This window comes from Corvus moneduloides, chromosome 17, assembly GCF_009650955.1.
Source record: "Corvus moneduloides isolate bCorMon1 chromosome 17, bCorMon1.pri, whole genome shotgun sequence".
NCBI lineage: Eukaryota > Metazoa > Chordata > Aves > Passeriformes > Corvidae > Corvus > Corvus moneduloides.
The window spans coordinates 6,742,214-6,758,752 of record NC_045492.1 but is presented as its reverse complement, the minus strand read 5'-3'; the positions used below and the strand labels follow the sequence as shown (position 1 = coordinate 6,758,752).

Sequence of the window (16,539 nt, the reverse complement as noted above, 5' to 3'; positions counted from 1 at the left end):
TTTATACAAGCTGGGTGTGACTTGTGGTTGGTAGTTACTGTTTTTGTAGTGATATCCTACGTGAGCATCCACTGATGACTGCTTTAATTGCACAATCTTGAATCCAATTATCCTTATGTAAAACTGGTGAATGACTGAGGGAAGATGGCAATCAGTATTCTGGTATTTTAGAGAGGAAAGCATCCCAAATTTGATCTAATGAAGGAAATATTAAGTAGGCAGAAGCAACTTAATTTTGGATGGTTTTGTTTGTGTCAGTTTAGGTTTTTGGGGACTGTGTGTACAGAGGGCAAGTATAGACAAATACACCTATAGTACAGCACAGCTATGTGGGACCTGGAGTGAGTGATCTAAGTCGATTTACAATAATTACTGTTACTGCCAGTAGCTTTTTTCCCCCACTTTTTCTTTTTTTTTTTTAAGACAGATCTGTCTGAAGATCTTCCACATAACTGCATATAATTCGTTCTGTCTTTGCCACAACATTGCTATAATGCTTCCTTCTCATTACCTGTTTCTCACATGATTACCTATAATCTGCATTTCTTCTGTAAGGAGCAACACGTCCTGGGGAGGGGGCATTGTTGTGCAGTCAGCTGTGATTGGGAACTTGTGTTAAGTAAAGAGAAGTGTTTAATGGCTGCCTCTGCTTCTAATAATTTTTCTTTGTAGTTTGGTGTTCATAATACATGCACGTATTTTAATACATGCCCACAGTTTCTCAGTAGATGTTTTGCATGGCAAGGTTGGTTGGGCCCTGGAGGAAGCCACAGAGCTGCTCTTCTGGTGTGAGCCCTGCCCACTGTAATTACAGGCACTCTCTTCTCTGCTCCTGCAGCTCCCTCCTGCCCTCTCCTCCCTCATCGTGTGTCATAGCTTATCTAAAAACATGTCCTGCCAATTTGTCCCAAGAGTAGGTTGCAGACTGCTCTGGACTTCCAGTGGACTGTAATGAGGAGTGAGGTGTGTCAGGAAAAGGGATGATCTCTTATTTTCCTCACCTCTACCTTCTGCCTTGGGTCTTTTTTTCAGTTCTGTTTTCTGTTTTGTTTCCACTTTCATATCAAGATTGCTGGGAACCAGAAAGGCAAATTAATTGCCTGCAGTTTAAATACGTTTTTTAAAAAAGGAATCTAAAGTGTTTTTTTATGGTTTCTTTTGTGGTTTTTTGCTGTAAAAATCTGTGATTATATCTGGACCCCTCAGGCTCTGAAATACTATCACCTGTCACACAAAAATGCCCATATCCATAACTCCTGACAGCTCTGTGGTTCAGAATTTTCAGCTTATTAATTCTGCTTTAAACTTTTCGTAAGTCACACAGCAAATATAAATGTTCAGGCTTGGCAGAGCTGTTTGCACACCACGATTGCCCCACATCCTGCTCTGAGGGTGACCTGGCAGCTCCTGTGCCTGGTCAGTCACTGTCACAGCAGTGCTGGAGCGGCTGCAGGAGCAGGGAATCCTTACAGCTACTTGCAAGTGGGTTTCAGGGGAGACCTGGTACCTGGAAATGTTGGGATTGGGAACCCACAAAAGGGGCTTCTGTCTGCAGACACTGACAGGTGTGGGGTCAGGGCTGCCCTGAGTGAACCACACAGGGAAGGTTTGAAGGCAAAACGTATTCCTCGTCTTCAGTGACCTTACAGTGGTGAGCAAAAAGAGCTACTTACCCTGTGTTGCTGGGCTGCCACACTATTGCAAAACTCTCCCCGTGGTGCCTGGGACTCTGTCAGGCTGCATAAGAATTAAGTTGCTGTTTTGAATATGTACATGTGTTCTCCACTCTGTGACAGGCCTGTGCCCACAGGCTACAGAAATACTGCCATGGACCCCAAGCATTACTATTCCCAGCCTTCCTAAACTTTTTTCCTCCCCATTCATGGAACTACAGGTGTCACAAAATACAGAAATTAGGTAAACAATGCAGGAAATGTTCCACTCTTCTAGGTTAGTGGCTTGTGAAATGAAGAAAAAAGAACTTTGCCTTAGTCTTGTGATTTCTTGTAATACTCCCATGGAATGTATAAATCATTACAAAACAATACAGTTGAGAATGATTTTTATTTATTGCTGACAATTAGAATGTGGTCGAAAAGAGATTGTATTAATGATGAGGGAAGAGTCAAAACTTGGAGCTTAGCAGAATGAGATTTGAAAACAGTGAAACTATTTCTACAAAGAAGGGGCTTCGTTTTTTTCTTTAGTCAATGTGGGGAAGAGAAATACAATTAGAGACTAAATAATTAAGCACTATGAAAGCAGACTTGATTCTATTGCAATGTAAGAGGTCACCAATTTTTGTGCAAATTTCCTTTCTGTCATCACTGTTCCTGTACAGAGGAGAGTATCTTGCTGTGTTTATGCTGAAATGGAAGGTTGATTCCATCACATTATGCAGGTGCTACGGCAATTGTTACAAATCCCTTAACGTGTGAAAATTTGTCACAAGAGAAGTCTACTTGCAGCTGTAAGGGCCCAGCCCTCCGAGGTGTGAATTCAAAATAAATTTTTGATCTCTCCCTCGGTGCCAGTCGTGCCAAACTGAAAAACATAAGAACAGAAAAAGAAAAAAAAGAATGTAGTTCAGGCTTGCATTGTCTTTTGTGAGATTCCCAAGAAACAGAACTGCAGGATATCTAAAGCCCCAACAGTTATTTGAGATCCAGCCTTGGGTTTTGAGAATTACTTAGGGTTTGAGGCATTGTGTAGGCTAAGAAATGAGAAAGGACAGTACCATCTTCCTTTACTCTCAAATGGAATTATGGAAAAGAGAGGTGCTATGTCACAGTTCCATCTTAGGGCTGGATGCAAATTTGGATAGTCAACACAAACTCACAATAGAAAAACTCTGATGTCAAAGATCAGCGCTCTGTCCAATGCCTGCTTGGTTCATATCCCTTTTGGCAATAATGATTTTTCTAATGGCCATTGTGCTTTGGCTTGTATCTCCTTTTGGCCTAAATTGGCTTTGTCTTTTACTGGAATAATGTTTTCCTTGTTTTTATGGATTATTATGTCCAAATAGTTCCACAGCCAAAGCAAGTCAGGCTGTCTTACAATAAAAGACGCTTTTAGGAAATACAAACTAGTGCTCAAAACTGAGCTGATCCATAAAGCAGCAGAGTCCAGAGGAAAAGAGAAAAAATAACAGAAGATTTTGCTTTTATGTTTTGAAAAGGCATGATTTTCTCCTGCTTTAAAGGACAACAGAGCAACTTTTTGTTTGGGCTGAACCAAGGGGAGTGTCTGACTTGTTTGCTTTAGCCTAGTTATCTTTTTGTGGTGTCAGGGTATTGTATATGAAAATAGAAAGAGAAAGCCAAACTGTAGAATAAACTGCAGAGAGGCAAAATAATTTGACATGTGCATTTGCTTTCCCAGAAAAGAAGAATGTTAGCAGGTTTGAGTTGTTAAAGAAGTACTATATGGAAAAAACACCACATGATTAAGAAATCGTATGTATGTTTGGTGGCATTTTTGTTTTCAGAAATAGAAAATATAAAAAAAGACAATTCAAGTGTGATTTTTTTCTTTCTGTTTGAGAAGTTAGACATGCTGTTGGTCATGTTGGAAGCAGGGAGTAAATGCTGCAGCTTCTACTTACTTTATCTTGACCTGTTGGTTCATCAAAGTCACCAGCAGGACGCAGCGGCTCACAGGCTCCGGGAGGGGGTTGGCGTAGGAGATCTCCAGAGACACAGCTTTGTTCACTACAACCCTCCGAGGGATCTGAAGGACAAAACACATTCCTGGTCATTCACTGGTTTACACTTTCCTGGAGTCAGAATTCTGTGGAGCTGCAAGTGGCATTTAGCTGACAAACATTAGCTTTCCTAATGTTTGAAGCTGGATGTGGCTTAGCTAAATAGTGCTGTCAAGCTGTCTGCAGTATTTTGTGCATAATTTCAGTGAAACAGAGCCCTGGCTACACAGACATGTCCCATGAAACCTGTCTGATCTTTGGGTTGCTGAGTAGTTTTTTTCTTTTTTTGGCATATCATTGATTAGGATTAAAGTGCTAAAACAGTATGAACTGGCTCTAGCACTGGTTAGAGTTAAGGGTTTAAATCTGTATTTTGGCAAAGTTCTTTAAGGACAACACAAACACTTGCCAATACTTGGAATGAAAACAAGTACTGTGGAATATAAGGCAGTGGCTTGTGACTGGGAAAAAAAGAAGGTAACAGAGCTGTTCTGAAAAATGGGGCAGATTCAGGCCAAGGTTCAGAACTGGCCTCTCATGTCCCTACTTTCTCAATTTAAGCAGGCAGAATTTTGGAACAACATCTGAAATGGCAGCCTAAAAGTAATGCATTTATCCCCAGATTCTCATCTTAAGATCTGAGCTCCAGATCTTGTAGTGTCTGTTCAGAACATCAGGGAGAAAATTGTTCACCTTAATGATGATGTTTGTGTCCTCTAAAATGATTGTCTTCTCCACCAGCAGCCTCAGCCCGTGTGTGCGCATGACTTCGCACAAAGCAGTGACTTGGATCCTTTTGTCAGTAGTCAGATATCTTCCATAATGAGTATAAGGGATCTTTACCCGGATTTGCTTCCCTGGAATTCAGACATATATTTAGGAACCATTATATTTTCAAAGAAAGCTACGGAAAAGAGTTATAGTGAGGGGTTTTATTAATTACTGAAGAGAAAAATGATGGCAGTGGAATTTGTTTATATTTCCTTCTTGTGAGACTGGTTGTGTATTTCCCTCTTCTGGTGACCTTTTTCTACTTTAACCCATTTGACCCTTACAGTTTTGAATAGAGGATTTTGGCCTGAAACTGAGGGAGTTTGCTCATCTGCATTTCACTGGATTCCTGACCCTTTGTATTTCTAATGATTAGAGGTATAACCATTTTAATCTATTCCGTCCTTATATCCTCTTTATTTTACCTCAGTCGAGAAGAAAGTTTGGGTCAAGTTTCACAGAGATCCTTTTCAAGTGACCTGGTCAGCTGCTCATTGTAGTCCTACAACTTTTCTGCTGTGTATGGAAAAAATGTTTATCTTTGTAGCCCCTGGGGATGAAAAAGATCTCTATAATAATTTCAATAGTCTTGACTCTTCAAAAGAGAGACAGAGTTTCACTTTAACTTTTAAACTTTTTCCTAGCTGATTTCTTTTCATGTGTTGCCTGTTGAGTGCCAGAAGGCACGCATCAAATTTTCTGTATTTGTTAAGAGTAAGATGTGTTCCTGTGTAATAATCACCACACACACGCACATATATATATACATATAGAAACCATGACACATACACATATGTATAGTGCTGCTTCTGGAACTATAACATAAGTGTAGCCTTCTATGTAACATTTCATGAGACATCCAATTAATGCTTGAACTAGTAAAAGTTTTCAGAGGGAAAAAAATAATGGAAAATGTACTCATAAACCATGCTATGAAGAGGTGGAATGAGTAGATGCACTACAAAGCTGATATAGGTATGATACTGATGTTTCTTCCTTCATGAGGCTAGGAAGAGAGCTATATTGGCTCCTTAGGGACATTAAAAGTTACCTTGTTTAGGACCAAGCTCCACAGAAGTGGCTGCCTTCAGGATCTCTGCCACTGCTCTCCTTGTGTACAGGATGGTTGAGGCACTCATGTCCACCCTCACGCTCTTGCGGTCAGAGGAGAGGTTGCTGAGGACCAGGATTAGGTTAATGTCTTTGCCAAAAACTGGAGGTTCGGCCAGCTTGAATTTCCCAGCGATCCCAGGGTTTCTCATTGTCTCTGAAGGTCTTCCCTCGGGGGAGTCTGTGCGTCCTTCTGTGACACTTGTTCCAAGTATCTTAGCCAAGGCCTTTTTATAAACTCGTCTTTCCTCGGAAGAACCTGGTGGAAGCAGAGAACCAAGTAAAATTCTACTTTTGTTGCAAATGCACTTCCTCTGTGTAAAGGCTTTCAGACCAATACAGGGTAACAGCATCACTCAGAAATATGCAGTACTTAAAAGCTCCCCATATCTTCATTAAGCCTCCATTCAGATTTTTCACAAGGGATATACGGTTACGAGGTGAATAAATCACTAAAATGAAATATGATGCATTTGTATTTGTTTAGGATGTGAGATTTCTTTTTCTCTGGTCAGAACATGCAGTTGTGTGCTAAGTGCTACTCTGCTTATCTGACAACAGCCAGCCTCTGTATTAAATATGGTTGCACTAAAACACTGAGGAGTGAAACCCTGAGGATTTGTCTGCCTTGGGTAGTAAAATGTATTTTATAGCCCTGTTTTGTGTATGCATTAAATTTTACACTTCTGTGTAAGGGACTAAAGTATATTTTGTATTTTCCCTTAATAAGGAAGCTACTAAATGCACAAACCAGAAATATAACACGCACTGTATTAAGAAAGTAGTCTGAGAACACTGGCAGAAATACCTTCTAAAGGCAGGGGAGAGATGCTCAAACAAAGCAGGTTACCCATTCTAGCTTCCCAGCACCAAGGATTCAGTAGGCAGTAATAGGAGATAATTTGTGATAATTCCTTTACCTTCTGGATATTTGTAGTTAGCAGTGACATCCACACGGCCATTGCTGCCCACAGCTTTGGTGCTGATGGACCTGCCAATGATTTCAGTATCACAATAAACTCTTTTCTTAGTTCCATCATTGTATACAATCCATCTGTTGCAGTCGGCGTTCACCTCTGAGTACACAAACAAGGTGTCGTAATCCAGGTCTACTTCACCTTCTTTGATGGCTAAGACAGATGCAGGGCCACACTGAAAAATTCCTAAAATGTGAAAAAAAAAAAGGTTATACTTTATTAGTTGTGCTCAGTTTGGAGAAGGACTCTTAAGTCAGGCTGAGAGCTTATGCTGTTACCTCTGCTCTGTTCTTGTGGAGTTGCATCTAAAACCTGCCACCCACTATATGATCTTCCCAGGTCTGGGCGAATGAACCAGCTTTCATTCCAGACATGATAATCCCTGGAGACAAAGAACAATGTCTAAAAAGCACAGTAATACAGAGTCATGCAAACTTCCAATTGGAGAAGTGTAGTGAATTTTTAACAAATTTTTCTAAACTCTAAACTGAGACACAAACTGTCAAGTTACAGTACCTTTTTCAAAGGACAGATTTACTGCCTGCTTTTGAGGTATGGACCTCAGGGCAGGGAGGGAGAACATCATGAAGTATGTTGTTTGGTTGGTTTTTTCCCAAATGGATGTCTGCAGTATTAATTTAGATGGTTGTGTTACATTTTGCCCACTCAGTTGCTTTTGTACTACTAGTGTTCATGTTTTTAAGTCTCCTAAATCCTCTCTATTGTTGTTGGTGAGATGGAAGAAATTATATTTACCATGTGGAATCCTTGCTGATATTAAGACTCCTTCCAGAGCTGTCATAGTACTTGTCGATACTCAGGTTTCTATCCACGTCATGGGCAGAGTTAAAATTTGAAACCAAACGAGTTGGAATCCCCAAGCACCTCAAAACTGAAATATATTTTATAAAAAAAACCAAACGAGCAAGAAATGCAACAGAACCCACACAGCCTTAGTTCAATGATTACAAATATCTGAGAAACAAAGTGTCTAAATATTTTGTGATTCTTCAGCATTAGTGGTCTTCACAGCACTGTTCCTCTTGTAGAAATTATTGCTTTGTGGTTTTGATAAAACCGGAGGTCACGGATGCCTCCATTTCACCCCAGTCCTGTGTTCTTACAGCTTACCTGTACACATCACACCTGCAAAAACCCAGCACTGGCCATACTGAACAGGCCTGTAGTTGTCCTGACGCCATTTCTTGAGGATCACCACGCTGCCATCCCATCTGGATGGGTTCTCATGCGAGTGGAAACTTCCTTGCCACTTTCCCAGGAGAACTCCATTGTCGTTATCATTTCCATTGATCTAAAAAGGAGCCAATGGACAGAATGCACGAAATTAATTGTGTGTAATGCACTATATCTAGTTTATTATATTGCTTAGGATGCAGGTGGCTGAGTCTCAGTGGTGCTTTCTGCTTTCTTATGTGGGATTTGGGTTAAGTTGTCCATTTCTTACCATAGAACTGATTACTCGGCCCACATATTTAGGATCTCCTCTTCGTGACACATCCATGGCTGGGTCCTGACGATAGTACAGGCTCAGATCAAGCATGGTGAGGCAGATATTTAGAAGATCTTGAAACTGTGATCAGACAAGATAATTTTTTAAGAAAATGGGTGGTTTCACAAACAGAATTAAAGGATTTTCTACTGCAGTTCCTCCTTTCTGAGATATTCCAGCACGGAGGTGATAGGGACAGTGGGGCACACTGTTAGACACACTGTGAGCAAACCACAAGTAAGGCTACCCAGATTTGTACAGTCGTTATATTAACAGCAAATAATGATAAGAGAAATGCTATTGGAGGCAGAATGAGAGTCCAGATGAATTCCTTGTGACTTACCTGTCCATAATACCACCCTCTTGCTTCAATGTACCTTGCATTGCCCACAAAGATTATTCCATTTTCATTTAGAACATATTCTTGTCTCTCATTTTCGTTGGACATGTAGACATCATCACCTGAAAACCAAGTTGGGCAGACTTAAAGCTGGGAATACCAGCAACGTTTCAGAAACATTTTTGTCTTGATTTAGCAAGGAGAAAACTTCTATTTGCAAAATAGAATTGTTACAGCTCCATGAACAGGTACAGTTCAGTGATAATGTCTGTTATTGTATATGGCCAGGGGAGGTGTGGGGGGATGAAAGAAGGATCCATATTATATTACTTAACTTTTTTCCCCTACTTTTAGGATATCCTTGTGCATTATCTAAATGTCCCCTATCTGCACATTGTGTTTTTGTGAGGAAGGTGGAGAAAAGTCCAGGCTAGCTCACCACATTTTTCTGTCTTCTCAGGGTAGTTAGAAGTGGAACAGATATTTGAAAGGAGCCACACAGATGGCATTTTTCTCTCTTTTCCAGATGTATTTGCCTTGTTTTAAGATTCCTAAATGAAGACTTTTGCTTGACTGATCCAGAGTTCTATCAGGAATGTTACTGGGATAACCTGCTCAGCCATTCACTTGGATTTCATTGTTCCTCATTGTTTTTCCAAGTTTATGGCACAGTTTGTAGCTGCTATGAAAGCATTGGTTCCCACAGAGGTTTAGGTTGGTCACTCTTTAGATAGCAATATCTGCTTAGCTTTGCTTTTAATTCCATAATGTTTAAAAATATTTTCTGAAAGGTTCAGGATTTCAGGAAATACATACAAAAAGATCAGTTTTTCTATTTTATTGAATCAACTTCTTTACCTTCCTATAGGAACTTCCCATCCTTCCCTTCCTGCAAATAAAAAGATTGCAATTTATTTTTAAAATTGTATCATGTGATAAAAATCTATTTTTGTGGTTGTTGTCCACACTTTTCAAAAATAATATCATTGTTGATTCCTGAGGTTTTGGGGTAGCATGGACATGGAGACCTGTGTGCAGTTTCAGGGGCTGCACTTCGAGGTGTGGGCCAGTTGGAAAGAATGGGAGGAGCACTGAGAATGCTCAGCATTCCTGAAAATCTGAAGTATGAATTAACTCAGAATTATTTTAAGTAGGGAAAAAATGGGGGTGAGGAATGGGGCAAGCATTGTAATCAATTCCAGAAATTCTTGTGAAGAGAATGGGGCAGGGGGAAATAAAATCTATTCTTGGTGTCTGTCATGTGTATGATGAGGAATTATATGCTACAGTCAAAGCAGGAAAGATTTGGTTAGTTAATAGGATAAAGTTCTAATAGAATGGCTTGTGTTTAATTGGAGGGAATTGCCAGGGGAGGTACTGGAGCTTCCCTAATGGCTGGTCATTAAGAAGGAATTCAAGACCTGTCAGGAATGACCTAAGTGCTGAACTGAACCTGCCTTAGAGCCCTGGTGTGAGACTAGATGACTTTCTAAGATTCTTCTAGCCCTGTGAGTTGATTATTCGGAGCAATCTAAATGTCCTTGTATAATCAGCTGAAGAACATTTCCTTTTTTCTAAGGTTTATGTACTCTCAATAAACCTTTATAGCTTGCTAAACTAGAATATTTTTTTTTTGGTCCAAAAGGTTTTTCATGTGTTCATTTATACTAGTAACCCTTCACTGAACATGTTTTAATTTTTGTCATCTCATCCAAAGGCATTAACATTTAAATCTGACTAACTGTTTTCTCTTACACAGCTTAAGATTGCATTTTCCTTTTTCAGGGCCATTTCACATTGGTTCTTGTTCTTTGATTAACAAGGGCTTTTGCATTCCTCATGATTTCCAGATGATAAGTCTGTCACTGAAATCATTGTTATTTCTCCCTAGAGGTATGGTCTTCTATTTCCTATTACTATATCTTATTTCTTCTCACCTTCTCCAGTCTCTAAGGTCAGCCAGTTATTTCTGTGTGTTGTCCCAGCCCATCTGTTCATGGACAATGCTGTTTAATGTCAGCATGTCAAAGTCAGTGATGAACTATTTGACCTGAGTGTTTTTTCAGATGACACTTAAGGATCCACTCTCTAGTAGCTTTTGTCCAATCCAGTGCTTTTCCTTTCTCTGGTCCTGACTGTTTTCTTATAAGTAGTTCTTTTCTGTTATTACAGTTGATGAACTAATTTCTGTATTCCCCAGCTTAAAGCCCAACCTCCCACCTGGTACCCTATCTACAGACCAGATTTGCCATTTATCCTTTGCCCAGAAAATAAATTTCCTATTTCCCTTCTGCTATGACACTTACAGTAGTGGGAACATACCCTCAAACTGAATCTGTTCCTGTTTTTCAGGATCAGGGAGCTATTCCAACTCTGCAGAACTTATTCAGCAGCATCCTCCATTCAGCATTAAGGATACTCCCTTTTATCTGTTAGTAGTCATTGCATCATCTGGTAAATCTGGAGGACTCTTCCACAAAATCATTAGTTTAAAATTGTAATGGGCACAGCTTAGTTTTTCTCAGTTTTCATCTGAGAAGAGTTTGGTCTCTTGGGTACCATTGCTATGCTGGTGTTCCAGTTCAGGAGCTGTCAAATATTGCTGTCCCTCCAGTGTGGTTTCCCTCAATTACAAGTTACACACAAATTATTTTTCAGGGGCTTCTGGGGAGGTTTTTCCCCTCAGGACTGTCTATGCAGAGATGGTCTGAGTTTCCTGAACATATTTGTATAATTATTTCTGCCTTCCAGGACTTGCTGGGCTAATTAGCAGCTTTTTTCATCTTGGCTATTGACGTATTCCTTAGTGGCTCTTGACTAACATATGGTCAAGGGAAAAAGTAGTGGATGAGTGTGGCTACTTTTCTCATATAAGTTGTTTACTCACTGGGATGGCTTAGAGTTCTCTTCACTCTAGAGTGTCATGTTTTCAGGCCAACCCAGGTTTCTAGACTATTGCAAAGTTGCAAAATATGAGGTTAGAAATTTGCAGTCTCAGGATGTTGCAGAAGAAATGCAGAAATGAAAACATGGAGCAACAAGAGTTGTCCATTTTCAGCCCAAAATGAAAAATATGGGAATTGGACAGGAGCCAGCAGTGTGTGCTTGTAGCCCAGAAGGCCAACCACATCCTGGGCTGCATCACCAGAGGGGTGGGCAGCAGGTTGAGGGAGGGGATTCTCCCCCTCTACTGTGCCTTTATGAGACACCATCTGGAGCACTGCATCCAGTTCTGGGCTTCTCAGCACAAGAAAGGTGTGGACCTGTTAGAGCCTCCAGAGGATGCCACAGGGATACTCCGAGGTCTGGAGCCCTCTGCTCTGGAGACTGGCTGGGAGAGCTGGGGGTATTCTGCCTGGAGAAGAGAAGGCTCCAGGGAGACCTCATTGAGGCTTTCCAGTACTTGAAAGGGGCTTATAAAAAGAGGAGAGAGCAACATGGACTGAGAGTGATAGGACAAGGGGGAACTGTTATAACCTAAGAAAGGAGAGATTAGCTGTTAGGAAGAAATTCTTTACCAGAGGGCAGTGATGCACTGGAGCGGTTTACCCAGAGAAGCCCTTGTCTACAGAAAAAGTGATCTGCTTGTTTCTGAAGAGTCTATGATATAACCCCATAGCACATTTTGTTAGGGTAAAAAGGAGGTGGGGTGGTGGCAGCAGCTTTTTAGTGTAATGAAACCAGATCTCTGAGCACACAGCTGAGATTGCAGCAGCTGGTGACCCAAAGAGAGACAGCTTGAGGGAGCAGCTCTGTGCAGGTAGGAAAGCAACAAGGTCAGTTGTGTTCGACAGCAAAGGCATTGGCACCTACCTGGGCACCAAGGGTTGAAGAGTAACACAAACTGGCCCAGGTATCTGGAGAAGATCTTGTTCCCTGAGGTGACCCGGAGGGTGAGGTTGTATCGCCCGATGACAGCATTGGCTGGGCTGGTTATTGTAAAGTTCATGGATCCAGAATCGCTGGGTCCTTGGGCAGCACTCCAGCCACTGCCCCCTCCCTCAGAGAGGTTAAATGCAGCCCTTGTGCGATGAGATTCCGAGGGGGATGGCCCTGCCAGAAAGAAGGAGTCACTGGTTTCCATTCCAGAGTGTGGTTTCAACATTAACCTCACACTTGAAACTGAGCATTCTGGGGTGCGGGAAGCACTAAAAATACATGCAGAAAAATTGCCTCCCTAAATAGAATAAGGAGACAAATGCAAGGAATAAAGATTATAATTCTCTGACGATGGATTAAGCTATGGGAATGTTACCTATTTCAGTGACAAATCCTAGGCTCTCCCCATTCTGCCTTGGTCTGTTAAAGTACAGGGTGATGTTGAAGGCTTGTCCTCGCCTCACAGTCAGCTCAGTGTTGGCATATCTATTGGTGTGGTGGTTGGCTGCATTCACTGATGGCTGCCAGCTGATGTGTGTTGGGGTCAGATCTGTAAAACACCAGAGAAGTCACAAAGAAGCAACTGGCATGAGGTCATTTGCTGTTTAGTGGCATGATGAGGTTACTAAGAGCAATTACCTCTTGTGGGAGGAAGTACAACTAAAAAGCAGATGCCCCATTAAATTAAGTCTATTGGTCGGTAATAGAAATCTTTCCTTGGGTTTTGTTAAAGAGCCCTCTTACAGAGTACTTACATACTCCTGTACAGTGCTGGATGCTGTTTTACCACTGGACTTAAAAAAAAATTTACAGGGGCAAATTGGTGTCATTTCATAATCAGCACCAAATAAAGTGGCCTGTAGCCCCTCTACATTTTAAACATACATATTTTTAGGATCACAGGAATGGCAATTAGGACATCTTACTTTTCCTGCTTAGATTCTGATGCCATTTGGCCTAGATGCAAGGAAAAATGCATAGTGAGAGATCATCTGTCTTATATGGGTGAACAAGAGGTATTTGAGGACATGCTGAAGCTTTTGACAAATCAATCTGTCTGGATCTAGCTCTGTTCAAGGTGACAACTGGACCACTGGCATTCCTGTTCTAGTAGGCAGTAACTTCATGTCACAGAAGAATTCTGACCTGCAGTGTGCTTGGAGTTCTCTCATACCGTGTCCTCCTGCACATTTGCTGTTATTTATGGGCTGTGGTTTAAACCCCATAAAGTGGTTCCTGACACCTCAAATGCTAAACTACCTTTATGACAAGCAAATATGTATATGATCTTCCTTGCAAGATTGTTTTCCCTTCCCTGTTCTGTTGCCATGCTCAAACCTGAGCAGTTATGCTGTCTTTGGGAATGCTGAGAAGCACTTTCTGTGTTTGGATCTGCCCTGGGAGACTCTACAAAATACACCTGGAGCATTGTGTTTCAAGTTTTGACAAATGCTCAGGGCAAGTACCTTGGTGAAGGTTCCTCCAAGTAATTTTTATTAATGTCAGTATCATAAATGCAACGAGGTTGGGGGTGGGGGGAGTGGGGACAGGATGGGGGCACATGACCACCACCATTTTAAAGGGAAATCAAAGGAAAACAATAATAACAACAAAAAGAATAGGATGGAAAGGATGGATTAATGCCTATGCAATATTATTGTAGGGATCTTCAAACAAGCTTCTAGGGCACACCATGGAGCTTATCAGTGAAATACTAAGTCAGATCTGAAACAATATAGGTGCATATTAAACCACAATTTACACCTAATCCTTGAAGAAGCGATAAAAGTAAAACTAATTTATGAAAAAAAGTGTTATAATTAAATTCAAGCAAGAACTGGGGTTTTTTTGGTAGTTTAAGACCACAAAGAGGTAGTGTGAGAAAGTACTGATGGACTGAAAAGGAGAATTTTTAGTATGAATAATGGGACAACAGTGAACTGCAGTTAGCTGCTGCTCTCCCTGCAGAGCTGATTTGTAAATGTTTTTTCCATTAAATGAGGAAGAACCCTGCTTTGCAATTGCCCAGCTCAATAATCATCTTCATTTTAACCTTGAAAAAGCAGAGATACTGTCATTACTCTTTTCCTTTGGTAGGGTTTTAATGCATCTTTGAATTCCCATCTATAGGTTCCATGCTCACAGCTCCATTAGAATGGATTACACAAAATTTTTAATACCAATCATAACACATCTCTGAAAAAGCATTTTAAAAATGGTGGTTTTTGAAGTAATGAAAATTTCTTTTCTCCTCCCTATCCCAATATCCTTTGTTTAGCTCAAGAATTACTCTCAAACAAGTCTTAACAATAACAACATTAAAATTTTGAAAAGGAAGTGCAAGAACAAATTACAAGGTAAAATATCCTTCAGATAAGAAATCTGAGCAGATACCTACAGGGCATGAATCCTGAGGAAACAGCCCTGAGTAAGTACCTGCTGAAGGGAAACAAATGACTTGCAGAACTCACCTGCCATTCCCTCAGCTTATGAGAATTGCATACAACTTCCACTTTGTTCTTCAAGGATGTCCAAGTCAAATCAATCATAAAAAGAACAAACCCAGCAATCTTTTTGTGCTGTCAGCTGAAATTTGAGAGAAGGGAGAGGTACTTAGCAGTTGTTATTAATACCTGTAAAGTTGTCAAACGAATTAACTGGTTCCTATAATATATGTCTGTCTAATGCCAGAGTTCCTACTCAACGTGGGTGTAATTATGGGAGGAGATACCAAAATTATTTACTCAGAGGAAATGCATGCTCCTGAATCCCAAGACAAAAAGAACTTCCTACAAAGATAATAGGTGTGCCATGAATAAGTTATCTTTAAGGATGAGGAAATGGGCAGCATGGTGGGATGTAAAAGCTGTCTGAAGGAAAAAGGAGCATTTCCTCATGACTTAACTTCCATGTTGGTTAATATCACTTCTGGGTTTGTCCAACAGCTGTGGGTTGGTTTCAGAGGGGTTTTTTTGTCTAATATTATCTCCACTACCCTCTGACATATAAAATTATAAGCTCCCACTAGAAACAAATATCTGTTTACCTGTTAAGTTAGCTCCATCTATTAGTATTTCCCAGAAGTTTTATTTCAAAAAGAACTTGCAAACTAATAACTTTGAGTACTTTTTGTCAGCACAAACTTTAAGCCTGTTTTAAAAACCCTTACTATATTTCTTTTTGGATTTATGAATGTATTTATTTTTGGTTTTGTACCATCACTTTGTAAAAGAGTACAAGTAATAAAATTATGTAGTTTTGAAGAGGATTATCTCCTTAAGATTCTGCAGCCTCAGTGATCATGTTTTAGCACTCAGTAAAGACTTAAAAATAAATTAGTCTGAATTTTAAGTTACAGTGAAAGAAAAACAAACTAAAAAAGCAGCAAGTTAAGCTCCAGCAGCTGTTTCTAAGGTAGATTTTACAAAGGCTTCTTGTACCTTTTTGAGAAACTTTGTTTTTGTACTACAAAGACTAAGAGCACTTACTAATATGACAGTCATGCCAGCCAGCCTTATCCCAAAGAAAAACACTGAAGCTTTTCCCACTAGGCAGCAGTATCTGTCACAGCACATCTCCACTTACATTATAATTCAGCAGTTCTTCCTTCCCTTGGAAGTTTCCAGGATGTTCAGGCTGTCAAGACTTGTTCCAGGAATCACCTCAAATGGGTTTGATTGCTCTCCAGAGCTATTTCAGTTGGTTTTTTTCTCTTTTCCTTAATTCATATTCCTTGGAAACCATAAGAGCCACAAGCCTCTGATGTTACCTGATCTTCACACACAGCCCTAGTGACAAACCGCATCGACCAGTTCTTAAGTTCAGGCGTTCAGTACTTACAGTGATTGCCTCAGATGTTACACATTGCTCCCACTGGCATTTGACTATTTCCTTTCTTCTTCCTTGCTCCTCACATACGTAATTAAGTCTCAGAACACTTTTTCTGTCTTGGCTGCAACCACCTCCTTTACCTCTGCAAGGCACGCCCACAGTGGTACTCACCGAGCCACCAGAACCTCTCTCAGACTGGCCTGCATCCCAAACTGGTACCTGCCAGTCTCACCTTCACCACAGCAAAGCACCAGCAGCTGCTGTTGTAATCCCTTTGGAATGCAGCAGTCATGGTTCCTAAGTGACTAATGGCTGAAGGTTGTCACAGGTGTTTTTCCTAACTCCATTCCACCCACCCATCATCCAAAATGGTTCAAAAGACTTTGTTCCTCTTTTCCCCTTGTATCATATTCTT

General features: G+C 40.6%; 1 protein-coding gene across 3 annotated transcripts; it reads right to left on the bottom strand.

Annotated features, from left to right (window-relative positions):
* Positions 1–2,045: 2,045 nt before the first annotated feature.
* LOC116452610 (protein-glutamine gamma-glutamyltransferase 6-like) lies at positions 2,046–16,314 on the bottom strand. Of its 3 annotated transcripts, XM_032127233.1 has the most exons (15): positions 16,296–16,314; positions 15,879–16,081; positions 14,765–14,879; positions 12,670–12,843; positions 12,228–12,467; positions 8,418–8,536; positions 8,030–8,155; positions 7,696–7,876; positions 7,321–7,456; positions 6,843–6,946; positions 6,508–6,750; positions 5,529–5,846; positions 4,400–4,563; positions 3,608–3,732; positions 2,046–2,544 (listed from the first exon to the last, which is right to left on the bottom strand). In XM_032127233.1, exons 3-15 carry the CDS (start codon positions 14,769–14,771, stop codon positions 2,394–2,396), a joined length of 2,088 nt encoding a protein of 695 aa, XP_031983124.1. In that variant the 5' UTR covers positions 14,772–14,879; positions 15,879–16,081; positions 16,296–16,314; the 3' UTR covers positions 2,046–2,393. The 3 variants fall into 3 exon arrangements, with proteins under 3 accessions (XP_031983124.1, XP_031983123.1, XP_031983126.1); XM_032127232.1 differs by lacking the exon at positions 16,296–16,314 and having other exon boundaries at positions 15,879–16,265; XM_032127235.1 differs by lacking the exons at positions 15,879–16,081; positions 16,296–16,314 and adding an exon at positions 16,134–16,265.
* Positions 16,315–16,539: the final 225 nt, after the last annotated feature.